The sequence below is a fragment of the Protopterus annectens genome, chromosome 1.part0, assembly GCF_019279795.1.
Source record: "Protopterus annectens isolate FY-2018-M chromosome 1.part0, PAN1.0, whole genome shotgun sequence".
NCBI lineage: Eukaryota > Metazoa > Chordata > Ceratodontiformes > Protopteridae > Protopterus > Protopterus annectens.
Window position 1 is genome coordinate 1,512,811,207 of NC_056725.1, and position 27,740 is coordinate 1,512,838,946.

The 27,740-nt window shown below is 40.7% G+C and overlaps 1 protein-coding gene across 1 annotated transcript in view; it reads left to right on the forward strand.

Moving 5' to 3' along the window:
- The first annotated feature begins 315 nt into the window (after positions 1–315).
- PHF10 (PHD finger protein 10) overlaps positions 316–27,740 on the forward strand; it is a 539,251-nt gene continuing 511,826 nt past the window's right edge. Inside the window, exon 1 of the mRNA XM_044067805.1 lies at positions 316–691. Within this exon, the coding sequence (XP_043923740.1) occupies positions 623–691 (69 nt within the window). The 5' untranslated portion in view covers positions 316–622. The remainder of the gene's footprint in view (positions 692–27,740) is intronic.

Sequence of the window (27,740 nt, forward strand, 5' to 3'; positions counted from 1 at the left end):
GTTTATTCAATCAATTTCAATAACATTGATTATTTGTACACCTTTCTTTAGCGCGTGTTCTTGGAGCATTACTTCCTGGATCAGGCATTGTACCCAAGACAATCGAACTTTCCCGGTAAACAAGATCAAGAACTTTAATAAATAAAATATTTACGTTTGCTCTACCAATCGCACCGCCTTGTATTTAGAGGGTGTATATTTAATGTCCATTTAAGCTCGTGCTGGGCGGGCTAAGGGGAAATTTGGGCGGGGTTTATTACTGAGCACCCTACATATTATTCGATTCTCTAGTATCCTCCTTCACTGTGTAGCCGTTGAACCCTGCTTTGGTATTGCGGTAGTTGGTTCGCACTACCACACGAAGCAAACACGTGCAAAAAATGGAGCCAACTTCAGAAAATGTAACCCTGTCACTACAAAACTAGGGAATGTCAAGTCAATCCACCACTACAATAATGTAATATCCAAAATATAATGATCACTACATACACGACTGGAATCCGCTAAAAAGCTTACTGTTCACCCGGAAGTCCATTCTAAGTCCCACAATACCCCACGCTAATACATACTGTCGCTATTGAGAAGAGAGTTGATTAGAAAAAATCTTGAATATTTCATAAACATGGCTTCAGTATTAGTTTCCAGAGTTTGCGACAGTAACCCTGCTACCCCGGGAACCCAGTCATTAAAGGTAATTATCTGCACATGGAGCGTACTATATGGTTTATTTAAGTCGCTGATATTTTTTACTCTTGAAGACTTTTTTTGTCTCACATTTTGTGTCATTGTCACATTTCTGCACTTAAAGTCATTCACATTTTAATTTAGTAATTGTGAATCCTCAAATAAAGGAAATACGCCATCCTTATGTAAGCACACAGAGTACGTTTTGTTTTGTGTTGGTGCAAAGATTTTTATTGAGTTCCCCCGTGCTTCGTGATCTCCAGCAGAACATCTGTATGAAAATGTATTTTATGTAAGTATTGTTGGATGTGGAGTCTGCAAAAAAGCATCAAATGCCCTGATTCATTAATATCCAAATATAGTCTGAAAGAGGGAGACATTTTTTTCCAAAAGATCACAGGGTTGAGTCAGTTTCATTATTAGTCTTTTGAGGCGTTTGTTATTTACGGTTTTTGTGCACAGTAATTGAGCTGTGCAAACTTTCAAACCAACAATCGATAAAGGCTGTTAGGAGGTGTTACAGGTGTAGATTGTTTGTTATTTAGATTTTCTATTAAAATAAATAAAATTTCTTTAAATGAAATCGCAGCTGCATAGTGAGATTAGATGGGAACTTTGATAAAACGGCGTAGTGTTATTGGCAGTTTACCAGGGAACGAGCGCATCATTCTTATGTAAAACCTTCAGCGCTGAATTTAGGGGTATAATTTCTGCAGCAGCTGACGTCAGTTTGCCAGCATGTTGTGTTGTAAGCGTGGGTCATATATGTTTGTTTATGCTGCACTACACCCCTTGCTGCCCCGCGGTTCTTCTGTTTGTATTTTTAACAGCCCTGTGTAATTATTTTTTTAAATATGGCCAGACTTCATACCTGTCAGCTGTACAGATTTTCGTCTGATATTTTTGGTTTATCATAAAAAAAGTGGTTTTCTGGCAAATCATCAAGAACTGAAGTTACCAAATATCACTGTCAGTAAATAATAGCGTAATTTGAGTTTCAGACTTCATATTCTTCAGAAAATGCATGCTAACACAAATCTTGCTATTCTAGCAACTTTCTAAGTTGATAAGAGCAATAATTTAAAATCTGTCCCAATGTTTGGCTTTTGCTCCCCCCCCCCCCCAATTATATTAGGCTTTGTCCAGATTTCTTGAGAAATTAGGTATGCCTGATATAAAGGAAGGTTCTTCCTCGGGCAGCAGTTGAGCACTCTGCAGTTGCTATCCTCATTAGACACATTACATTAAGTAATTTAAAACTTGCTCATATAGTATCTTCTCTATAATTTAAAATTAATTCACAGTGCTCACTGCTTATTTGCTGACAAGCCCCCACTTTTTTTTAAAGTGTGATGGTGTTTAATGGGGTACTTTATTGCAAAGCTTATGTGGAGCTGTGTCCCCTTAATGAAAATGCAGTGTGAATAGATCACGGGTGTGTGTGTGTGTGTGGCTCCGTCCAATTATATGGGACTTGAATCTTAAACAGCATGCTTTATTTTATATTTTGTGCTTTTATAGCTGTGTGTGCATTGTAAAATTTTAAAAAGGTACATTCTATTCAACCTCATTCAATTAAATACCATAATTCTTGTTTGAATTGTGGGGAAATGTTTGCAAACAAGGTGAAGCTTCAGGAATTAATTAATTTTACAATTTATGGAGGAGTTTCTGAAACATGCACTGAGATTTGAATCATCTGATTTGTACCTTTTGTATGTTTGATGAAGGCACTTCTCATAATTTCTGAATAGTAGCTGTCCTCCAACATGGGTCTAACATTGCTTAAAATCTATAGCTAATATTTTTTTATCCCTTATTGCCATTTATTTAATTATTTTACATTAGCAGTGAGAACCAGATTGTTTACTGAAATCTTGGAAAGTGAGAGAATGCCTGAGGAATGGAGAAAAAGTGTTTTGGTACCGATTTTTAAGAATAAAGGTGATGTGCAGAGCTGTAGTAACTACAGATGGATTAAACTGATCAGTCACAGCATGAAGTTATGGGAAAGAGTAGTGGAAGCTAAGTTAAGAAGGGACGTGATGATTAGTGATCAGCAGTATGGTTTCATGACGGGAAAGAGCACTACAGATGCAATGTTTGCTCTGAGAGTGTTGATGGAGAAGTACAGAGAAGGTCAGAAGGAGTTGCATTGTGTTTTTGTAGACTTAGAGAAAGTATATGACAGGGTGCCTAGAGAGGAGTTGTGGTATTGTATGAGGAAGTCGGGCGTATCAGAGAAGTATGTAAGAGTGGTACAGGTTATGTACGAGGGTAGTGTGACAGCGGTGAGAGTGACGGATGTGTTTAAGGTGGAGGTGGGATTACATCAAGGATCAGCTCTGAGCCCTTTCTTATTTGCAATGGTGATGGGCAGGTTGACAGATGAGATCAGACAGGAGTCCCCGTGGACTATGATGTTTGCAGATGACATTGCGATCTGTAGTGAGAGTAGGGAACAGGTGGAGACAACCCTGGAGAAATGGAGATATGCTCTAGAGAGAAGAGGAATGAAGGTTAGCAGGACTGACAGAATATATGTGTGTGAATGAGAGGGAGGATAGAGGAATGGTGAGGATGCAAGGAGTAGAGGTGGTAAAGGTGGATGAGTTTAAATACTTGGGATCAGTAGTTCAGAGTAATGGTGAGTGTGGAAGAGAGGTGAAGAAGAGAGTACAGGCAGGATGGAGTGGGTGGAGAAGAGTGTCAGGAGTGATTTGTGACAGACGAGTACCAGTAAGAGTGAAAGGGAAGGTCTGTAAGAGGGTAGTGAGACCAGCTATGTTATGTGGGTTGGAGACAGTGGCATTGACAAAAAGGCAGGAGTTAGAGCTGAATGTGGCAGAGTTAAAGATGTTAAGATTTTCACTGGGTGTGACGAGGGTGGACATGATCAGGAATAAGTATATTAGAGGGTATCAGCGTAGGTTGGAAGGTTTGGAGACAAAGCCAGAGAGGCAAGATTACGTTGGTTTGGACATGTGCTGAGGAGGGATGCTGAGTATATTGGGGAAAAAGATGCTAAGGATGAAGCTACCAGGTAACAGGAAAAGAGGAAGGCCTAAGATAAGGTTTATGGATGTGGAGAGAGAAGACATGCAGGTGGTTGGTGTGACAGAGCAAGATGCAGAGGACAGGAAGAAATGGAAACAGATGATCCGCTGTGGCAACCCCTAACGGGAACAGCCGAAAGAAGATGATGAGCAGTGAGATTAGTAAACGTGTTTAGGAAACTGTTTTGTTTTCAGTTTTTTTTTTTGTTTTGCCCTGTTTATTGAGAGAGATCATACAAGGAGACCTTGTATACCCAAAGTACACTTTACTGTTTTAGCTGCTTTGCTCATGCTCAGTCACAATTTATATTGCAGTATGGCTCACTTTTAAAGGTGCAGCATTGAATTTTCCAATCACTTTTGCAGCTATGCCCCAAAGTTCAAAAGTACTACCACTTTGGTAAGCCATGCGCACTTTGTGACATCACTGGAGTACATATAATCCCACCCTCTTCCTCATCAGTCTTGATAGTCCCATCATCCCAGTCCTGTTGTGGCTCCCTGTGAAATTAAACAGTCTGCTCTCTGGTTCATACAAACACTCTTCATTCTACTTCATTACATCTTTTCTTCCCAGTCTACATTATTTAATTTCCACTTGGAATTTATTAATGTGTAGGGGTAATGTTTCATTTCCTGTCAGTGGATTGCTAGCGCATATGGATAGGCTACAGAAGGGATTGTTGGGGGACTGTCACATTTCATGTCAGTAGGATGCTACTGCTTTTATAGGTAGAGTATAGGAAGGAGCAATGGGGGAATGTCTTATTTGGTGTCAGTGGAGTGTTTGTGCATACGTGGGCAGACTGTAGAGGGCATTGTTGGGAGAAATGCCTCATTTGGTGTCTGTGGAATGATAGGTACTTCTACAGTGCTGAGTAACAAAGTTCACTACACACTATATTACTCCCCTTTCAGCTAAAGAAACAGAGATATATTTTGTGAGAGTCGAATAGCAATTCAGAGTCTATGAGATGATAGTTGCGTAGTGTCTGTAGTGTGCAGATAAAGATTTTACATGCTAGACTGTCAGAAAGTTGGACACTGGTATAAATTTCAGACCTTCATTCTCTCAAAGTGTTTGCTCAGACTGAACAGAGCAGTAGTCTCCCTTAGATTTTATAACTTGCTTCCACTGTGATATTGACAGTCGCTATCTCTGTCCACCTTTCCTTTATTTGGACTCACTTCTTCAGTACATTGTATGGCTGCAGTCATTTCAGGCTTTTGATCAGTCACTATGTCTCATATAAGTTCTGTTTTAAGCCTAGCCGATTTTCCTTAGTGAGAGTGAGAATAAAAACCTGTACCTCGTCTGTAAGGTAAACACCTTAACCAAAGCAGTAGTAGTTCATTCAGTACTCTTATTTATCCTTTGTTGACCAGGTTAGTTCCACTAGGCTGGTGGCCTTTCTTCATGGGAGACCTGAGGTGGTGTTGTACTACTAGGAGTAATTTGGCCCAGTGTCATGTTGTCTAATTAGCCGTCTTATTTTATTTTTATTTATTTTTTGTTGACTAGACTAGTAGCCTCTTTTCAGGGAAGACCAAAGAAGTACAGCTACTCCCTTTTTAACACCTTTATTGAATTATCACTTAAAATGTAGGCAAACATATATTTGTGTAAAAGAAAACTATGTTAACATGTTCACAGTTACAATTATGTACCACATATATTCTTTTATGTTATAGGTTCATAGGTAGGTACTAGGCTATCTGCCCGAAGGCATTTATAAGCCTAGCCAGCATGTGTTGGCTTTCGCCACCCCTGTAGATTAGTTCCTTGTGCCTCTGTCCAGCAGAGCCACTGAAGTGATCCTTGGGTTAAACTTTCTTTTTCCCATCCACTCGTCAAGGTTTCTCTTGAAGAGTGTTAACGAGGAGCTCTGCCTAATGAAGATTGGAATTTTGTTCCAAAGCATGGGAAGTCTCTGGGACAGGAATCTATCCCTCCAGTATGTCCTATTTATTGTTGTGGTGAGGTTTAGATCCCTAGAGCGTGTGGCTCGAGGGGATAAGGTTTTCTTTAGGTGGAGCATGTCCATCAGTTCTGGGTTGGACATGGCCTTGTAGGCAGAGATCACCTCTGAGTATGCAACCGAGTACAGCTTGAGTTTCTTCAGTCGAGCTGCATTATGTTGGATTGATGATTATATAAATCGATCAATTCCTGCCTTCCTTTAAACTTCACTTCTAATCTGAAACATTATTCTGCATGTATTGGTCCCACAATTTCTTTTTTTCTATGTAATTTGTTCTTACCATTTCGTAAAGATCCCGCTTCCAGTTCTTTTGTCTCTAACAGTCACAACTTCAAATACAGTTGGTTTAGACTTAATTTCCATTTTCTAGCAATGCTTTTTTTGCAAGCACTAGAATTACATTTAACAAAGCCTTATTAATGTCTATGTAATTCAGATCTTGTATCCCAGCTCAAAAAATAATTTCCTTAGGTGCACCCATTTCCTAACCTAATATTTCTGACAAGAGTATCTGTAGGAAATTTCTAACGTCTGTCATCTCATTTCACTCCCAAAACGTATGTTCCCAGTTGCCGCTTTCTTCCCCCATCACACCTACAACATTTGCCATCTACCGGAGACAAAATTCTTTGGAGTTGGCTTGTGGTATAAAAATATCTCTGCAGACACTTCCAAGCAAAAATCATAAATCTTCTGTACTTTGCATATTTGGGAGCCATATATATGACCTCATTGTTTTATTGTAAATTGCTTATCCAGTCTGCCTTTCCAATGTTTTCTAACCTCCTCCGATTCCTATAGTTACCATACAATATTTTATATGCCCTACTAATTGACCCTTTTTAGCATGAGCTTCTGTTCTAGATTAATCTAAAAACTCTACAATAGCAGGTCTTTCACTTAGGATTCCCTTATCCCTTTCTCTGAGATCAATTGTTGATAGGGACGGCAGTCTCTAGCCTTCAGTCTAAATGTCATCTTTGCCTTTTCCTGTTTGTTACTTTTCCTTCTCTAGTTATTTGCTCCCAAATACCTTGGTTCCTTTGCTAGTTTTCCCCAGTAAAATCCTGCATCCTGTCCTTATTGTCTGTACCCCTGATTGCAGCCATCAGATCTGCAGAATCTCCTTTCTTCATTCTCATGTTGGCTTAGTTCTTAGAATGCTTTATGCTACTTTATGAATATAATATTCTGTATGGGTGTTATTTTCTTTAATGATCTGCATTCAAAATCCCACTCTGTCCTTATTTCTTGAATTTCCCCTGCATCATTCCTTTCCACTTTGAATTATATCTTTCTGCTTGTGTTATCTATGTGAGCCTTAACTGTGTACTTCTAAAATATCCCTTCAATTCAGATAATCCTAACCCACCTTGTTCTGTTGGAAGGATCAACTTATCCCACTTGACCCTTGCTGCCTTGCCCTTTTCCCCTCCCAGATACAATCCTTCAACTCTTTATTACTTACTTTCTACAACTTCTCATGTGGTTGAGAAAAATGTACCCGACATTTATATAACACTAAATGGTCTAAAAACATTTTCACTGCTTGTATCTTGCTGTCTATAAACAAGAGCTTTCACTTTCCCAGTTTTTGTGTTCTCTTTTGTTTAGCCTCTTCTTGCATATCCTTAGCTGCTGTAGCATAATTCTTTTAAATCCATACTCCTAAGTACTTTAATTTTATCATGTCCCCATAAATATGGGTATTGCTGAACCAGTTCATGTTGGTGACATAGTTTTATAGCTTTTGTCTTTTTGTGTTCATTAAATTTATATCACAAAAAGACTTGAAATTGTCTCAATGTTCCACAACACTGAGACGTCTTTTTATGGTTTTATTGGGTGCAAAATAATATCGTCTACAAACAAAGCCAACTTTTCTTCATTACCATACCTATTATATCCTTGAATTTCTGGGTCACTTATTTTTTATGCCAGTGGCTCTAAATATAATGCAGATAACAAAAGTTAAAGAGGACATTCCTGACTAGTTCCTCTCTTCAGTTGCAGCTTATCAGAGAGGAACCCTCCCTCTTTAATTTTTGCCGCCGGTATCCTCCTAAGTAAACTTATTGTATCGGAGAATGAAAATGCTTTCATTGCCCTAGTCATACCATTCCAGCTTACTATGTTGATTGCTTTCTTTGCATCTACTTCCCTTTGTGTCATCATTGTTCTGTTAATGTTATCAGATGTTTGCCTTCCCCCCACAAAACCTAATTGATCCACATCTATCAATTTTTGCAACACTGTGCCATTCTTTTAGCTGTTATAGACAAAACATTATAACCCTGATTTAAAATTGAAATGGGCCTATATGAAGCTTGGTCTGATGGGTCTTTACCGTCTTTAGGTAATGCAGCCACCACAGCTTTCTTCCACAGTGTTGGTGCTCCCCCTCCCTTTGCAATAGTTTTCAAACAAAACATTCCAGATGATTATCACTTTTTCCCTCTTGTATTCCTGTGGACGTTTGGAAGCCAATCTATTCCTGGAGACTTTACGGCACATTAATATGCATCACTGTTTTTATCTCATCTCCTCCTGTCTTAACTATTTAATCGTTGAGCCTCATCTGTGTCTAACTTTGGTATACCCAAATCTTCCATATTTCCATGTGTTTTTATTTCCACATTCATCTGCTTTATACAAATTTTCATAAAATTTCTGAAATATATCTGATAACCTCTACAGATTTTTGGTTATTTTTCTTTTTACAGTCTCCTTAAGTTTGTCAACAACCCTTTATACTTTCTGTTGCTTGGGTCGTTGTAGTAAAAGTTTTTGTGCTCTGGAGTTATCACAAACAGTTGGTTAAGTGCAGTCTTTCTAAACCCATAAGTATTGCCCAGATAGTCCTTCATTTTCTCTTTAGCACTCTGCAGTTGTGTCCCCTCTTGTTTTGTAAGATCCCCCTTATTCTGCAGTACTTTAACCTTTGTCAGCATCTCTCTCTCTCTCTCTCTGTCTAAATAATTTTTGTTACTCCTTAACCATATCTCTTTTATTTCTTCCCTGTTTTTAAACTCCACTTTCATTTTATTCCACTCAGTAGGTATAACGTCTGAAAAAGTTTCTATCTTCCTTAATAACTCTTGAATAATTTCCACTACCCATTCCTTAACTTCCTCTCTTTTTAACAGGTAGAGAGGGAAGCACACGTGTTTCATTTATAATTAATTTCCCTGCATTTTTATCCTAGTTGTTATTGGCACAATTTATTTGCATTTGTTTACTGGGAGATCTACTGGGCCAGGGTGACCTTGTTTTCAGTAAAGGCCTGGGGAGAAAAGCTCCAAAAACAAACAACATGCTAAAGCTAGGGAATTAAAATTCAGAAATCGAGTAGCAATGATACAGAACACTACATGACAGCATAAGTTGATGCAATAAAATAGATAATACTAGTTTACACAGATGTTAGATTTTAAGTATGCAAGCCAAACAAGAATAAAATTGATGATATGGGACAACAGTGACTGTGTGAACAGTACAGTATTGCAGATTGGCAGTAGAGAGGGAAAGATGGAGAGCAGCAGATTAAAGATTCTGACAGTAAGGTATAGCCTTAAAGCTACTGCTATACAGGCATCAAGAATGAATAGCAGATATGGTAGGGAGCTGATACAGTACATTATGTGTGGCTGGGTGGCACATGTTGGACTTAGTAAGTTGGAAGCACTGAATGTATAAATGAGGAGTCTGAGTTGTAATTGAGATGGGGGGTGGGAGTAGGAAGGCTAGGAATATATATATTTTTTATAGTCAGTGCTGGTACATGTACATAGCCAATGGGAGAACAAGTGTTGTTTCAACAAAGTCTTAAAGCATTCAGGGTTGCTATTAGACCTACTTGAAGGAGGGAGAGCATTCCATAGTTTTGCTGTAGCATATGGGTAATGCATTTGACTGGTGGAAAGGTTAGGTTTTGGAGAGGGCAGGACGACTAGAAGGCTTATAGATTAGCTTATATGCTATGGTTAGTTGCAGGTAGTTAGATGTTGGGGATAGTCTAGCCAGTTTAGACGTTGCCGTGATATACAATGGTGGGGAGGAGTGTTTGGTGCTGGTTACAAATTTTGCGATTTTATTGTAGCATGAGTCCACTTCGGTTTTAAGAGAGGATTGTATATTAGTAAGGCGAGGTGCACCAAAGCGCAAGGATGGAAGTAAAAAGGAAGAGGCAAGTGATAGTCTTGCTGCATAGGTGAAGAAGTGTTTGTGCCTGTACATGATGCCTAGTTTCGATTATTTATTTTTTTTTTTTGACGTTTGTTAATATGCTGGTCGAAAGTTAGGTGCTCGTCTATGATGACCCCTAGAAGTTTGGTGTATGGGACTAACTACTTCGAGGCAAGTGTTGAGTGAGTTGATGCAAATTTATTTTTGATTAGGGGTGTTGTTTTTTAGGGGGGTGAATAACATGAGTTTGGTTTTATTAGCATTTAGGGCTAAATGGTTGTTATACATCCAGGTTTCAGTGGATGTGAATACATTTTGGGTGAATGCAAGTAGTTCAGAAGTAGACTTGGCCATGCAGATGATGGTGTAGTCATCTGCATATTGGATGACATTAGCATGGGATATGCTGGTATGAAAATCATTAATGAAAATGCTGAAGAGCAGTGGACCTAGTATGGACCCTTGTGGGACTCCAGTATTGATGCTGAGGAAGAGAGAGAAGGATTGGTGCCATCTGATTTCTTGTTGTCTGTCTGTAAGGTAGTTGAAAAACCAGCCTAGGACAGCGGGAGATGTGCCTAAATTGGAGAGTTTGGTCAGAAGAAGCGGGTGGGAGACAGTATCGAATGCCTTGGAAAGGTGAAGAAATAGTGAGGAGACAAGGTATCTTGAGTCTCAAACATGGTTGACTGTGTCAAAGAAAGATATATATATATAAGAGCAGTGGTGGTGCTATGTCTAGGCGTAAAACCCATGTTGGGTTGGAGAGGAGGAGGTTGTGGTGTTGGGAGGTAATTAAGTAGTTGCCTATGGATATATTTTTCCAGAATTTTGGAGATAGGATGACAATTGGACGGAAGTTAGCTATATCATTATTGTTTCCACCTTTGTGGAGAGGGAGGATAAATGCCCTTTTCCAGATAGTGGGAATGAAGGACTCTTGAATTGATCTGTTTGTTTGCTGATTTTTTTGAGGAATTCTGGTGGCAAGTTATCTTGAGCATTTGATCCAGTTTTAAGTTTAAGCAGGAGTTTTATTTTTTTATGGTGGAAGTAGGTATGGATACGAGAGAGAGATTTGCTCTTGTTGTAGTAGATGGGTCTGGGGGCAGTAGGTTGATTAGTGGGAAATTTTTAGTGAGGTTGAATATACTGTTTTTAAAGAATGAGTTAAAAAGTGAGGCATTTTCAGCTGGGGTCATGTCTGGATCAGGGGAGAGATTATCATTTTTGCCTGGGTATAATGGAGAGTTTATGGACCACCAGAACATTTTAGGATTTTGCATATGGTCGTTTTGCAGAATAATATACTAGTCTAGTTTGTTTTTGATGACGCCACTTTACTTGATCACGCAGTTATTTGTATTGAGCAAAGTGTGCAGGGTTTTTACTTGTTTGCTGTAATTTCCAGGCCTTATCACTAGATTTCATAAGTTGTTTGATGGATTTGGTAAGCCAACTGGCCTGGTTGGCTTTCACTCTCCTGTGTTGGAGAGGAACGATATTGTCTAGTACATGGAGGAATGTTGAGTTAAAGAATTCAACAGCATCATTCAGTGGTAAGACTTTTAAGTGGATGCCACTTGATATTTCATAGGGTGTTGTTAAAGGTAGTTGGATAGAAGTGGGATAGGTGTCTGATAATGCTTCTAGTGGTGTATATTAAGCACTGGTGGTGTTTTGCGAATTATGAATGCTGGTAGGTAATCACTAATAGGAGCCTGCCCGAGGGCATTTATAAGCCTAGCCAGAGTGTGTCAGCTTTCGCCGCCCCATTGATTAATTAACTGATCCTCTGTCAAGCAGAGCCAATTAAGTGATCCCAGGGGTGTATTTTCTGTTACCCATCCACTCGTCAAGGTTTCTCTTGAAAAGTGTTAGTGAGGGGCTCTGCCTGATGTAATTTGGAATTTTGTTCCAAAGCATGGGGGAGTCTCTGTGATAGGAGGGGCACTATAACCTCTTTATTTCTAGATGCGAACCCTTTAGTAATTAGATGGGCCCCATAGAAGAATTTCCTAACTACTTTGGCAATATGAATGTCAAAGGAGAAATTACTATCTACCTGGGTCCCCAGATCTCTTATTACCTCTTCTGTATTAAGGGGGCTGCCACCTATGTGATAATTTGTGGGTGTTTTGTTTTTCCCAAACAGGGTGACTATGCATTTTTTGGCATTTAGCTTGAGGCCATGACTTTGACACCAGGTGTCCGTCTCAGTAAGGCCCTTTTGGAGGATGTCCGTGTCAGCCAGAGAGCCAGCTATGGCTCCCAGTTTGCAGTGATCGGCAAACTTGGTTAGCCATAGTCCTCCTGTGTTTGGCTGTACTTCTGAGAAGTATATGTCGAACAGTAGGGGTCCCAGGACCGAGCCTTGTGGGACACCACTTGTGACTGGTTTAGAGTCGGACCTGGAGCCCGCTATTCTTACCCTGTGAGTTCTGTCTGTAAGCCAGTTGGCAACCCATCTCATGACGTAGGGGTTTATGTTCAGGCTGGTGAATTATTCTGTAATACCTGAGTAGAGAATGGTGTTGAAAGCCTTAGCGAGGTCAAGGTAAGCTGTGTGAACCACCTTTCCCTCGTCTATGGCCTTGGTGACTGTCTCGAAGAAGTCAACCAGGTTTAGTTGGCATGATCTGCCCTTAACATAGCCGAACTGGGTCGGGTCATGTGTTTGGAGGTTCCCAATGTCTTTGTTAATGAGTTCCATGATGATGCACTCCATAGCCTTGCAGACCAGGCTAGTCAGGCTTATGGGGCGATAGTTACTAGGGTCAGTTGTGGCCCCTTCTTTGTGGGGAGGAATAACCATTGCTGTGCGCCATTCTATGGGCACGTAGCCTGTGGAGAGGCTGAGGTTGAATAGCGTGTATAGGTGGGGGGGGGGGGGTTAGTTCATTCTGTAGTTCGTGCAAGACGCAGCCTGGGACACCATCTGGTCCCATTGACGCTGTGTTTTTGGCTTTTGAAAGGGCTGTTTTCACCTGTGCGTCTGTGATTTTTGGGACACTACACTTTTTCGGTATTGTTGTGGGCCCTTTTGGAGGCAAGAGGGGGGTGAAGTTTGCACTGAATCTATCTGCCAGGGTGTTGGCAATATCAGTAGGTTCAGTATATTTTCTGCTGTTTTGCACTAGTTCAGTGCATATCTGCGAGTTGCCACTTAGATTCTTAACATAGCTAAAGATGGCTTTGTGATTATCTTTTGAATCCTTGACAATTTTTCTTTCAAGTTAGCCTTGGATGATTTCATGAGGGACCTCAGTTTCTTACTGACACTGATCAGGGATGTCTTTCCTTCTTGGGATTTGCTTTTTTTCTGAACTAGTTTCCTCCTCCTGTTGTATAGGCTGTTTATTGCAGTGGTCCAATAAACTGGTTTCCTTCTCTTAGGAGTGAGTCTTGGTTTTGCTATGGATGGCACAATCCATGCTTCCTTGTAGGTGCTCATAGAGTGCATTTGTAAAGGTTTCTGCATCTTAAGCAGCATTATCCTTTAGCATGGGGGCTGTGAAACATACCACCTCTGTCTTAAATAAGGTAAAGTTTGCTTTAGAAAAGTTTTTTACTGTGGTTTCCTTAGTTGGGGGTGGTGGTGGAGTGTGGACATCCAGAGTGATTAGTTTATGGTCTGATCTAACCAGTGACTGGTTGACCTCCGGTGTGGAACACCTGTCACCCATTTTGGTGATTATCAGGTCCAATATGTTTTCATCTCTGGTAGGGGAGTTTACCAGCTGATCCAGGGCATTTGAGTTGATGCATTCCAGGAAGCGCTGGGCCTGTGACTTTGTACTAGAGTAGTTTTCCCAGTGAATGGTAGAGTAATTGAAATCACCCAATATCAGGGTGTTTGGTAGGACCTTCATGTTTTCCAGTGTCTCCAGGAAGGTGGAGTGGTGGTCCTGGGTCATGGAGGGTGATCTGTAGCAGGCCACAATTTGCATTGCAGATTTGCCCGATGTTAGTTGCACATGGATGATCTCAGAGGTGGTATGCTGCGCCACTAACCTGGAGGTGTAGGTATCCTTGATGAATATGGATACACCCCCTCCTTTTGTGTTTTGGTCCGTGTTCTGTGGCCGAAATGTGTGGTATGAGTTGTAGCCCGGTAGTGCTGGGGTGCTCTCTGGAGTCTTGAACCAGGTTTCAGTTACTGCACAGATGTCGACGTTCTCCATACTGAGGAGTGCTTCGAGCGCGTGCATTTTGAGATTTAAACTCCTGGCGTTGAGTAGCATAACCCTCGGTTTTTTGTTAATTGTGCTGTTTATGGAGGTGGGTTTGACTTTTGAGCCTTGCCTAAAAAAGGCACTATGGGGGCAGCAAGGGCCTTGGCCAGTATTCGAAAGCCTAGGGGTGACAGGTGCAAGCCGTCTCTTACGAAGCAACCCGGCTTGTCGAGCATGTCGTCCCAGGCTGACAGACACTGGATCCCCTTTGAATGACACCAGAAGCTTAGCCAATTGTTGAAATTGACCATTTTTTTCTTTATACTGAGGTATCATTCTTGGTGAGGGCAGGATGCTACTCAGGGTCAGGGTCATACCAGCCTGGGCTACATGATCAGAGAGCTCTTCCATGTCTCTCTTCATGTAGTCCAGGGAGGTACGTCTCAGGTCATTCACACCAACATGAACAATGACAGAGTCATATTTGTACTTGTTCTGGAGTGACCTGAGTGCTTGTGTTATGTGGCGGATTCTGGCTCCCCACAGGCAGCTAACAGTAACCTTCTGCTTGTCCAGCCTAGTGAGTGGGACGTCAATGTGCCTGACTATAGAGTCACCTATTACTAGGGTGTTAGGTATGTTATTTCACCTTAAGGGCTGTGATTGTGCGGCACACTGATTTTGTGTTTTATGTGTTGTCTGGTTTGTGACGGGAAGTGCAGGTTGTTTGGGTGTCTGCTTTGGAGGTCTCTGATGCTTTTGCAGGTTTTTATTTAGAGCCTCCGAGTATGATTTTGTGTATTTTTTGTCAGTGCTGTTTTAGTAGGTTTTTGTGCGGCTGGAGTTGTGGTGCAAGTGTTAACCTTCTCCTCTTGACTGTCTGTTCCAGTCTTGGGTGGAGACAGCTTAGCTTCCAGTTTGGCTGTATAATTGCATCTCTCGCATATGTTAGTGTTTAGGAGGAGAGGGTTGTCTGTGTACATGAGGCAGTTGTAACATTGCCTCAGGATACCCAGATTCACCAGCTGGACTGGAGAGTGCACCTGAAGTTGCCCTTTGGTCATGCCTGAATAGTAGGATGAGCTGCTCAGTCGCTTGGTTGGTGAGGGGTGAATAAAGAGCCTTGCCCTGCTGGGCAGTCAGTGTCAGGGTATATTAGTGCTTGTTATTAGATCTGAGCAAGTGCTGGGCTGTAAGATACTTTTTGAGTGCTTAGGTTGAGAGTTAGACTAGTTTCAAGGGAAAAAAACTGAAGAGGAGACTTGGTGGAGCCGGGAATAATTTAACCATAGCTAACTGGCACTGCCCGGTGCACAAAACTGTGCAAACGCAGTTTTTATAGTAGGGAAATGAAAGAGAGAGAAATTAGCCCAAAATGGCCAATAAACTACTAACTTCTGGGCTGGAACCACTCCTCCAGGGACAGATAGGTTGCTCAAAGCTCCCCTCTCTCACAGGTGAGCAGAGAAACGTCCTTCTATCCAAGTAAGGTATGGGCAGCTGAGAAACTAGTATCACAGCCCTGAATTCAGCACTAGCCTGAAAAGTGGACTATACTAGCTTAGAAAGGCAGGAAGCAAGGATTGTTTTTTTTTTTTTTTGAAAAGATAAGGCAAAAACAGTAAAAAAATACACTTAAAACATCTTTAAATGACTACAAACGAGGCTATCGCACTTTAGTGTGTAGCCTACAACAGTTAAACAAATTATTTAAACAAAAAACTTTTTAAAAGTGCCGGCAGTCAAATAAGTACAATATGTGAAAAAAATGAGCTTTTAAATCACAATAAACACTGGAAAGTCTGAGTTTAGGTGGAAAACAGTTAAGTACAGGAAGAAAGTACAGAAAACTGATACTTATTCACTCCAAAGACTCTCTCCTAAGCTAGAAGGCTTGTATCAGTTTAAGGCTTTCTAGTGCTACCAGTAGGTTAGTTACAGGAAAGATGGGAAACAAGCGCAGATGTGGTCTTTTAAACCAGAAAGTTGAAAGAGACGGACAAACTGTCCAAATAGTCAATAAACTACAATTTTGGGCCAGGAACCTCTCCTCTCGTGGTAGACAGGCTACCTAGTGCTTACCACTCCCACTGATAAGCTAGAAGGCTTTCCTCCAACACATTACTACTGTACCAGTGGAGGAGAATTTACTAGGGTCAGAGACAAGGATCCAGTCTAATATTGAGTTGCTGTTTTTGTTGGGTCTGGTTATGGTAGCAGTGAGTTGGGTGTACTTAAATAGGTTGATGCTGTTTGTGGTCTGCACTGTTGTAGCAGGACAGGTGGCTTAGATCCTTTTAAGTTGGGAATTGCTGATTGAAGCCTCAGTGTAGGTTATTCTAAAAGTGTGTTAGTTCTGGTTTAAGCGTGGGCTTCAGGCCAATTATTTTACATTAAGAAGGTTTGTGGTCTGCACTCTTGTGGGAGGAGAGGCTACATTCTGCCCTTCTGAGCTGGGAATTTCTGGTTAAAGGATTATTGTGCCTGCTTATTTGAACTGTTTCTTTCCAAAATTGGTGCGCCTTGTTTGCTGTAGCATAGATTAGATTCAGGCATGCTGAGTCTAGCTTTGTTTGTATTAATTGAGCACTAATCCAGACTATCTTTTTTGGAGAAGGTTCCTCTGCACCCTAGTGGCAGGAGTGTGCAGTTAGAACTTGTCTGATCTGCTGGAACGGGGCTCAGGTTTTAGCTTTTTATTGGTTAATTTGTGTAAATCAGTTTGCTCATTTGCTACTGTTATATTAAAAAAATACACTTTATGCATCGCTGCTTAGCTAGGGTTAAACTATTTCCGGCGTCATAAAGTCTGCTGTTCAAATTTTCCATTAGAACTAGCCAGTTTTTTAGTTTTAGCACTCAAATCTGTTTCTTTGAGCTCAGCACTTGTTCAGAACTTGTTGTTAGCACTAAATAAGGTATTACTACAGCACTCAAATTTCCTCACTTGTCTAGAGGAAAACAGTTTTTAGTACTTAATAAATAAGCACCTATCCAGACATGCCTAAGGGTCAGCTCCTGGTGTTTTCTCCTGTCTACCTGATGAATCTGGGCATCTTGAGGCAATGCAGCAATTGCCTTATGTACACAGACAACCCTCTCCTCCTGCCACCCACCCAAACACTACAACCTGTGAGAGATGCACTTATGTAGCCAAACTGGAAGCAAAGCTCTGTTCACCCAAGACTGGACTAGACAGTGAAGAGGAGGAGGTAAACACTTGCACCACACCACACTCATCATATAGTCCCGCAAAACCTACACCACAAAAACACCCACATAGCAACACAAAACACACACCTACATTCATGGAGGCTCTCAATAAAAATCTGCTGAAGCAACGGAGACCTCCAAAGCACAAACGCAAGCAATTTCCACCCCCCATTGCAACCCAAATGACACGTAGCTCACAAACTCAGGTTGTCACTCAACCACAGCCCATAAGGCATAACAGCGTACCCAACACTCTAGTCATATATGACTCTATAGTCAGGCACACTGATGTTCCACTCACCAGGCTAAACAAGGAGAAAGTTGCTGTCAGCTGCCTGTCTGGTGCCAGGATCCACCACATAACGCAAGCACTCAGGTCGCTCCACAAGTACAAATATGACTGTCATTGTCCATGTTGGTGTGAATGACCTGAGACGCATCTCCCTGGACTACATGAATAGAGACATGGAGGAGCTCTCCGATCTTGTAGCCCAGGCAGGTAAGACCCTAGCCCCGAGCAGCATCCTGCCATCACCCAGAATGATACAGTACAAGGACAAAATGATAGACTTCAATTGGCTAAGCTTCTGGTGTCATTCTAAGTGGATCCAGTATCTCTCTGCTTGGGACGACCTGATCGACAGACCACGATGCTTTGCCAGAGATGGCTTGCACCCGTCACCCTTGGGATTCTGGATACTGGCTAAGGCTCTTGCCACCCCTATATTGTGCCTTTTTTAGGCAAGGTTCAAATGACAAATTCACCACATTAACAGGTACAAGCAAGCAGAATCTGAGGGTAATGCTACTCAATGCTAGATGTCTAAACCTCAAAATGCATTCACTTGAGGCACTCCTTAAAATGGAGAACATTGACATTTGTCCAGTGACAGAGACCTGGTTCAAGGCTCCGGAGAGCACCCCTGCATTACCAGGCTATAATTCATACCACACCTTTCAGACACCTAACCTGGACTGAAACAGTAAAGGCGGAGGTGTGTCTATATTCCTTAAGGATATCCAAACCTCCAGGTTAGTTGCTCAGCATAATGCATCCGAGATTATCCAAGTGCAACTAACTCTGGGCAACACCGCAATCCAAATTGTACCTTGCTACAGATCCTCCACCATGCCCCAGGATTTCCATTCCTCATTTCTTGATACACTGGAAAATATTAAGGTACAACCCAACACCCTCCATAATGAGCGACTTCAACTACTCCACCATTAACTGGGAAAACTACTCATGTGCCAACTCTCTTGTTCAACGATTTCTGGAATTCATAAATTCCAGTGCCTTGGGTCAACTCATCCACACCCCCACCAGGGACAGCAATATCCTAGACCTGGTCATTACAACATGGGCGACCAGTGTTCCACACCAGAGGTCATTTCCTCGGTCAGATCTGACTATAAGCTAATCACCCTAGATGACATCCACATCCCGACCCCACCTCTCCCCCCATTAGGGAAATCACCGTAAAAATTTTTCCAAATCCAACTTGACGCTTCTTAAGACAGAAGTGGCAAACTTCACGACACCCATGCAGATGGACAATAGAGGTACGTACGACTGATGAATCCTATGTAAATGCACTTTATAAGCACTTGCATGAGTCGTGCTATCCCTAACAGAACCAAGATGCTATCTTCCAAAAAAAGGAAGCCAATCTGGTGGTCTCCTGCCATAAACTCTCTACAACAGAAGAAAGAAACTGTTGCAAAAAAGAGTAAAATCCCATTATTGGAGGAACTTCCTGGTCACCCTCGGTAAGAAGCTGAGATCCCTCATAAAATCCTTCAAAGCTAGTTATGAAAACAAAATAGCCACTGATTCTAATGACAACCACAAATCATTCTGTAGCTATGTCAAGAATCTCAATGGCAACACTCAAATCTGCTGTAAGTTACAGCACAATGGCACTTAAGTATACAGAACCAACTGATATTGCCAACATCCTGGCGGATAGGTTCAGTGCTAACTTTACCACCCTCTCACCCCCTAAAGGGCCCATCTCTATACCAGAAGAATGCAAAGTTCCTGTAATCACAGCTGCACAGGTAAAAACCACATTCTCCAAAGCCAAGAACACAGCATCCATGGGACCTGACAACATCTCAGGCTGCCTTCTACACAAACTACAGAATGGACTGGCACCCCACCTAAGCACCATGTTCAGTCATAGCCTCACTTCAGGCTTTGTGCCCACTGAATGGTGCACAGCGACGGTTATCCCACTCCACAAAGGGGGAGCCACCATGGACCCCGGGAACTACCGACCCATTAACCTAACGAGCCTGGTCTGCAAGGCCATGGAACATATCATCATGGCAATCTCCAAACTCTGAACCTCACCCATTTTGAGTTTGTAAAAGGCAGATCATGTTTCCTAAACCTGATAGACTTCTTTGAAGCAGTCACCAAAGCTGTAGACAAGGGTAAGGTGGTTCACACAGATTATCTAGATCTCGCCAAAGCTTTTGACACCATCCCCCTCTCTGGAATTATAGATAAACTCACTAAACTAGGTATAAATCCCTATGTCACAAGATGGGTTGCCAACTGGCTCACTAACAGAACCTACACTGTGAAAGTAGCAGACTCCAAATCTGACATCAGACCAGTGGCAAGTGGAGTACCACAGGGTTCAGTCTTGGGTCCTCTCCTGTTTATCTACTTTTCTGAAGTACAGGCTAACACAGAAGGTCTTTGGCTAATGAAGTTCACATATGACTGCAAACTAGGAGCCATAATTGAAACTCCTAACAATGTGGACATCCTACAAAAGGGCCTCACTGAGACAGATGCCTGGTGTCAAAGCCATGGTTTCAAGCTGAATGCCAAAAAGTGCATTGTCACCCCCTTTGGTAGAAACTTTGTACCCATGAGCTTCCACATAGTTGGTAGTCTACTTAACACTGAAAGTGTGATAAGAGACCTTGGGACACAGGTGGATAGTAGTCTCTCCTTTAATAATTACATTGCCACAGTAGTCGGGAAATCCTTCTACGTGACACACCTCATCCCAAAAGGGTTCTCATCCAGGAAAAGAGGTCATTGTTCCCCTCTACTCGTCACTCATTAGACCATTATAAAGTACAACACCTCTTTTGGTATATACCTCACAAGACATCTACAACAACTGGAAAGGCCGCAGAAATATCTCACAAAATGGATTACCGGCCTCAAACAGATACCCTATGCATACCGTCTCAAAAAACTCCAGCTTTACTCCATCGCATATCGCCTACTTAGAGGTGATCTCTGCCTAACATACAAAGCTGTGTCAAACCCAGAGCTGTTGGACATGCTCCACTTAAAGAAATCCCAATACCTCCAAGCTGCATGATCTAGGGACTTAAACCTTGTCGCCGCAATAAACAGAACATGCTGGAGGGATAGATTCCTGTACCAGAGACTTCCCATACTTTGGAACAAACTACCTATCTATATCAAACAAAGCTCCTCATTATCACTCTTCAAGAAAAATCTTGATTGGATGGGAAACAGGAAATTGTCTTAGGGATCACCTCTGTGGCTCTGCTCTACAGGGGCACAGGAATATCATTTTCTTGGGTGGCAAAAGCCAGGGTACCTTTTTGGCTAGACTTATATATGCCCTAGGGCCAATTGCCTAGTACTTATCTATGAACCTTTGTTGGGTGGTGATGTATGATGTCTAACCAGTTAATATTCACATCACTAAGTATGATGACCAGGCTAGTATTTCCTGAAGTACTGGGATATTGTTACCTGGGGGGGATATATGTGACTATAATGTAAATGCTTTTGCTGCTGTTAATTTTCATGTAGGATATTAGTAGTTCAGCTGTAGAAAATGTGGGAGTGGATTTGTTATATGGGATTATATTAAAAGCATTACAGTATATGAGAGCAATACCCCCACTTTTTTTCTAGGCCTGTCTGTTCTTAGGCAAGAAAAGCCTGATGGGAGGAATTCAGAGCTTTTAATATGTACAGTTTTAGCCAAGTCTCAGTTGCTACTATAATATCTGGCTTATAGTGTTCAGTCCAGGCATGGAGATCTATAATTTTGTTTCTGATGTTTTGGAGGTTGATGGTAGTGAGGTTAAGGGTTTTGTGATGGTACTTGTGATAAAGAAGGGAGTAAGTGGGTCCGGGATTGGGGTGAATTTCGCCATATAGTATTAGTTTGTGGTGAGTATGTATGGGATTAGTAGGTTGCAGTTTTTTCTTTGTGTTGTATTCGTGTATGGAGGTTAGCTTTATTTTAGTTTTCACATGTAAGGTTAATTTTTTTTAAAGGGGGGGGGTTATGTGTTCCATATAGAGAGGGTGCAGTGTCAGAAGTAAGTAAGGTTGGGCAGAAGAGTGGCATTTACATGAATGGGCTTGTAATATTCATGTATGGTTTCAGGAGAAGTGATTGTAGAAAGAAGAAGGATAGAGAGAGAGAGAGAGTAAATAGTGCTAAGTTGCTGATGAATGGCATGTTGTGATGGGGTTTGTAGGGTAGCGAAGAGTAAGATTTATTTGTAACATAAATTGGAATGTGAAGACAGTGTGGAGGAGTACGGAGGAGTGGAGTGTGAAATGGTCAACTATGCAATTAGTGAAATTGGGGGGGGGTGAAGTGAAGAATTAATTAGGAGAAGGTTATGATTGAGTGAGCAGTAGCAGTAGATGGAGCATTGGTTAGGATAAATGTAATTGAGGTGGGTGGGAATAACGAGGGCAAATGGAGCGGGAAGAGTAAGGAACGGCAGACTGCTATGCTTCAGAAAACTATCACTGGGATTTGCACTTAAGTTTATCAGTGAATAGTACAGTGTTAAGAGTGGAGAGACTAGGTGAGTAAGGACAAATGTTGATAATATATTGCATGAGCCCTTGGTTTAGAAAAGAGGAGACAGGCAGGAAAGTGTTGGCCTTTAGCACACTTTCCTGAAGTTGGTTAGGTGCCAAAGTGATAGAGACTAGGGGGAGAGATGCATACTCATTGAGGGATGGAAGAAAGGTGGTGGTGGGGGTTAGTGAACCAAGAAATGTGTGCATGCCACAACCTAGTTTAATTTGAAAAAAGACAAAAAATGCTTTTAACACCAGGTTGAGGAAAAAGCAATTGGGTTACATATGTATAGCTTGTGATGCTGTTTTTTTTTGTTTCCTCCCATCCTTAGTTAGAGCGCAACAGTCCTTATATCGGTTTCAGGGCCAGCAGATTATCTGAAATGGTTATTGAATGTGTGTCGAAGCTTTCATTTAAATGCACATGTCCCTGTGAAATATAATTTCATTCTAGACTAGCCCAGTTGTTGTAGTTTGAGGAATAATATATAAATTGTCTGAGTTCCTACTACTGATTTCATGTCTTCCATGCCACATATTTTCATACATTTTTTTTCAGAGATCTACCCTCTTTTGTTATATTTTCCCTTCTAGGTCCCCAAGATACAGCCTCACTGTTACAAATCAAGTTGTACTCCAGTCCTGTTAAGTAATATTACCTGCTGAAAGCTGATTATTTCTCCCAGATTTTCTTAAGCTCCATACAATTTTTGTGGGAATATCAAATTCACATGCTCTTCTCTGTCAAAATGAATCTCCATTTAGCATTGCTGTTTGCTGTCTGCATTTCTTAATATAATTCAATACTCTTACCTTTCTGTTTATACCTGTGAGACCATTCACATTCCAAAATATTATGGTTAGTGTAGCCATTGTGATAAGTTGTTGTTCACACCTATTTTATATGACAGATTTTTTTAAATGTCAATTTCCAGCTTTTGTGTTAACTTGCACCAACTAATGTTTGGCAGGTTGATCCTTTATGCATTTGTTTCTTGTCGTCTCCTTTTGAACCTGTCACATTTCACAAGACTTTTTGCTTTAATGAAAACCCTCAACACCCCCCCGCCCCGAACCTTTTAACTTAAAAAATGAACACTGCCCCTTTTGTCAAAGCCCATGTTAGTTCTGTTGTTATTTATTGGAAAAGCAGATATAAGTTAAGGCTTTTCTATTATTGTTTTAACACTGAAAACATTGGACAGTTCGTTTTTTCTTTGCAGAAAATTATTTTATATTCTAATCTTACTAAGGAATGCTTGTGCAGTTTGTCCTGCCTTCCTGCAGTTATGACATCTGACTTGTTTAAAGCTGTAGTTCTGTGGAAATTTTGTATTATTACAATAATAAAATATTTACCTTTCTGATTATTAATCTGAATTTTAGCCATATGTATTACACTGATGGGTACGTCATGGTTCCTTGATTGTTGCATATCCCTGGTTGCTAGTTCCAAGCTTAGTGCTATTTTTGAATGTTCTTGGAATAATTATATTTGATTCAGATAGCAGCTTTCTCTGACAAACTTCACTGCAGGTAGTGCTGGTAAATTACTCTCTTGTGCTTCCTCCGTATTCAAACACATTTTGCAGTTCACTGTACATTGTTTCAGCTCTGCAGTGTACCTTATTTTCATTGACCTTTATGTTGCTGTGATGAAAACATGTTTTTTTTCCCCATTTTTAAAAAAAAACTATTTTGGAATGTCCATTTAATATTTCATTGTTATGGTCTTAGCATTGATCTTTAGGTTTTTGTGGAGGAACCACATTTGAAAGTGTCTCATAAACTGAACAATCTGACTAAGTTAAGGCCCTGTTTGCTGTTCTATGGTAGTGGCATTCTCATTGTGAGACTTTTCTTTTTTTTTTTTTTTTTAACTTGTTCTGCATTGAGAAAAACACAAAATGGGACCATGTGTTTGCTTGCGGCTTGCTTTATTATCTGTGGCACTGTGCTTATACCCAACCACAGTTTATACTGCATTCTGGTTCACTTGTACAGATGTTTAGTACTGGCATAGTGCTGAATAGCAAATCTCAGTACACTACACTGGTCTGTTGGAAAGATTGTTGCACCATTTTTAATTGTTCATACCTTTCTGCAATAAAATGTGTTACTGTTGCAAAGTTATTTTTTTATTGAAAGTGTTTTAAACGTGTACATTTTAATGAACATCTGTTCAGAGGCACTAAAAGTTTATTATACCAGTTGAATTTGACTAAAGTAGCTCAGTGCTTAATAAGGTAAGTAATGTGTTTTGTCTTTAATTTTTCTTTCTTTTTTCAGAACCCCTTGGTCTGCCAACTCTCTGGCTCTACCTGTGGCAGCATTAATATGGAGGGGTATTCCTCGTTTTCTTTTTTCCATACTTAGTTTATTCTCTGGTGGTAGCTCAGTCACCCGAATCACAACTTATGCAACTTTTATGAGTGGTGCTTCCTTTTCAGGACTCCTTGGAAAACATAATCGAGTAGTAGTCTGATTTGATGCCATCAGAGGACTTTTTTTTTTTTTTTTTTTTACTTCAGTAAAGTGTTGATGATGTTTTTGTTTTATAGAGGAGTGTATTTAGAGTGTATGTTTATTATCAGTGGGCAGTCATACAGAAAGTATTGTCTGTTGTGGAGTTGAGTTCCCAGCCATTTGCCTTCAGGTGTATGTATGGTACAAAATGCAAGAGCAGGCATGAGGAAGTTTTATATTGAATGTCATGAATTGGTGGGTTTGGAGGTGGATCCTTTGGACATGTTGTTATTCATTCTGATATCTTTTGTGATCAGTAAGGTTTAGTGACAGATCGCTGCTTGACTGTTTGGATACATTGTTCAAAGATCCTTCTACCTTTTGAGATTCTGCTGATTAATGGAGTAGATCAAAGTTGGAAAGCTAATAGGGGAATGTGGGGTACTTGATTTTAGATCTTTTGGCAATTTTGTTTAGCAGTACAGGGTATTCAAGAGCTCTTGTAAATTGAGGTGTTCTCTAGGTAGGTTCAGACAACACATGACAGTATGTTATGTAACCAAGCATGGAAGCCTGCAGTTTTTTTTAAGTTGCCCAGATAATTGTCAAATGCTGGAGGAGTAAGGTTGTTAACGATGCATGCAGCAGGCGAATATACTATTCTGGTGGATGCATTGAGCATAACTGTGATGGTTGGCTGCAACCAAAAATTCAGACAGTTCTTCAGTGTTATGAGCTTGATTATTTGTTTATTTTTGGGTTTTCACTGGTGGAATTTCTTTGTCTCATTGGAATGTTAACATATGATGTTGTCATGACTGAAGTTTTACTCTAGAAATATCTGTTCATGTTCCTGCCCTTTTCCTTTCATTCAACGGATTCTAGAAAAGGAGAAGGAAGGCAAGGCTAATTTCATTTATATGTCTTTTTTTTTTTTTTTAGTCCCAGATCTATCTTGTTTAGGGTTGCTGGAGAGCCAGGGTCTAGAGCATATTCTGGCTAGCAGTGAGCAAGTGTGTGTGTGTGTGTATGTGTGTGTGTATGTATGTATATGTGTGTGTGTATGTATGTATATGTGTGTGTGTGTGTGTGTGTGTGTGTGTGTGTGTGTGTGTGTGTGTCCGACTCCATATGCTCGAATTTCTGAAGCTCGACTTCGTGAAAGGGAACTAAAATAAAAGACAGTAACATAAAAAAGTGTTTCTGCAAGGTGGCAAGCCCCCCTGCACCACCCACACCCCCGCTGCTTATTTATTCTAACTCCGAGATCATACTACAGCGCAGAAAGGGAACTCTCCTTTCTGCGCTGTATGCCATTCCCCATTCACAGTCAAGCTTCTTCAATTTCGAGCATATGGTCTCGACCATATGCATTTTGAGATTGTGGCTGTTCGATTTTTGTGAAGAGGTTATACATACATATATATATATATATATATATATATATATATATATATATATATATATATATATATATATATACATACATATGTGTGTGTAAAAAAAACACACTCACGCTTTGGATTATTGTGAGTTTACCTATTGCCTTTTGCATACACACACATACATGCAGTTACCTCTACAAGCAGTTTGTAGTAATTGCCAATTCGACTAGAATATATTGGGAGTATAGAAGGAAAATGGGGCTCCAAACCAAAACATATGTGAGCACAGAGGTAACATGGCTAACTCCACAGTGAAGGCATCGCATCTGGGAACCAAACTAGGGAACCATGCATTGTGAGGCAGCACCTTTAACCAGTGGTAGCTTTGGCAACTTTTCAGTACCAGGAGGTATTTCCTGCTTCTTGGGGAGGGTTTGTTGATACATCAAGGATACAAGCTCTGTACCCCTGCATTTACCAGCCTGCATATAAGAGTGGTTTGGTCCTTAGAAGGCAACTGTTATTGAATGAGAGAGGATGCTGCAGGATCTTAGAAAAACTAGTACTTGGAAACTTCTGTCTTAAATGGGAGAGATTTCTTCAGCAGTGCCATTCAGTTTACATCAAAAACAGGAGGTTATGGTGGAACATTTGGATTTTCTTGCGGTATTGTGGTATTTGACATGGTTTACTATCAAAATGTTGAAATTCACATGGTCGACGTTCATAACGTCGAAAGGCATTACACCGAATGTTCAAAATACCAAAAAATGTCTAAACTGAAATGGTTGAAAAACACCTGCAAACTAACACCAGCATTTTTGCAGGGGGGTTGCGCCCCCCACACCCCCTGCTACTATACAACCCTGAGATTGCACAACAGTGCAGACAAGGGGAAAATCATTGCCCTGTTTTCATCATAATGTAGGCAGGTAATTTGCATGCACTTCCTGTCGACCAAATGAACTACTTAATATTCATGTGTTGACCATATGGGTCGATCATATGAACGTTAGACCAAATTAATTTCAACATTTTGGTAGTAAACCATTTGGCACAAATGCTGGGTTCAGATTTTCTCTTTCCTCATTTAAGGAGCATTGTTTAGCTGTAGCAGCTTGTCATGCATGTCTTGGGAGTCTGCTTTAACCTCTCTTGTGATACATTTATTTTTGGATAGTGTTCTTCATGGTGAACTTCCCCATGATGAGTGTGATGCAAACTTTGTCTTGGGAAAGGTTCACTAGAACCCTTTTAAGTGCAGAAAGTCTGAGAGGTTGCAGAGTTAAAACTGCTTATGTGTTTCTTCTATATCTGGTGTTCCATATGGATAAGTAGCTTTGGCTTCTAGCTTTTATTTCATGGCTAATGTATCAGAGAGTGCATTGTATCAGATATTTAGCTTCATTTCTTTCATGACCTGTCTCTGAATTGGAGGAATGGCTGCTGCATCTTATGGGTCTTAGGAAGCAACTTGGATTTATATTGAGTGGATTAAAGTTATTATGAAGTCTCATTAGCTGTTTGTTTCCTTTCCCCTCACATATATTGAGTCTTCTTGTAGGGAAGCAAACTCTGTCCAGTGCTTAGCAGGTGGTGGAAAAGACTTTATATGGGTCCTCTAAGAGTTTTTTCCTCTAGAAATCTGCAGGTTTACAGCATTTTGTTGGAGTGGTGCAAGTTTCTTCAGGTGAGTTTTTGAAGTTGTGTCTATTGCTGTCAGTCCATACAAGTTAAACTACCTGCCATAATTAACCTTGAAG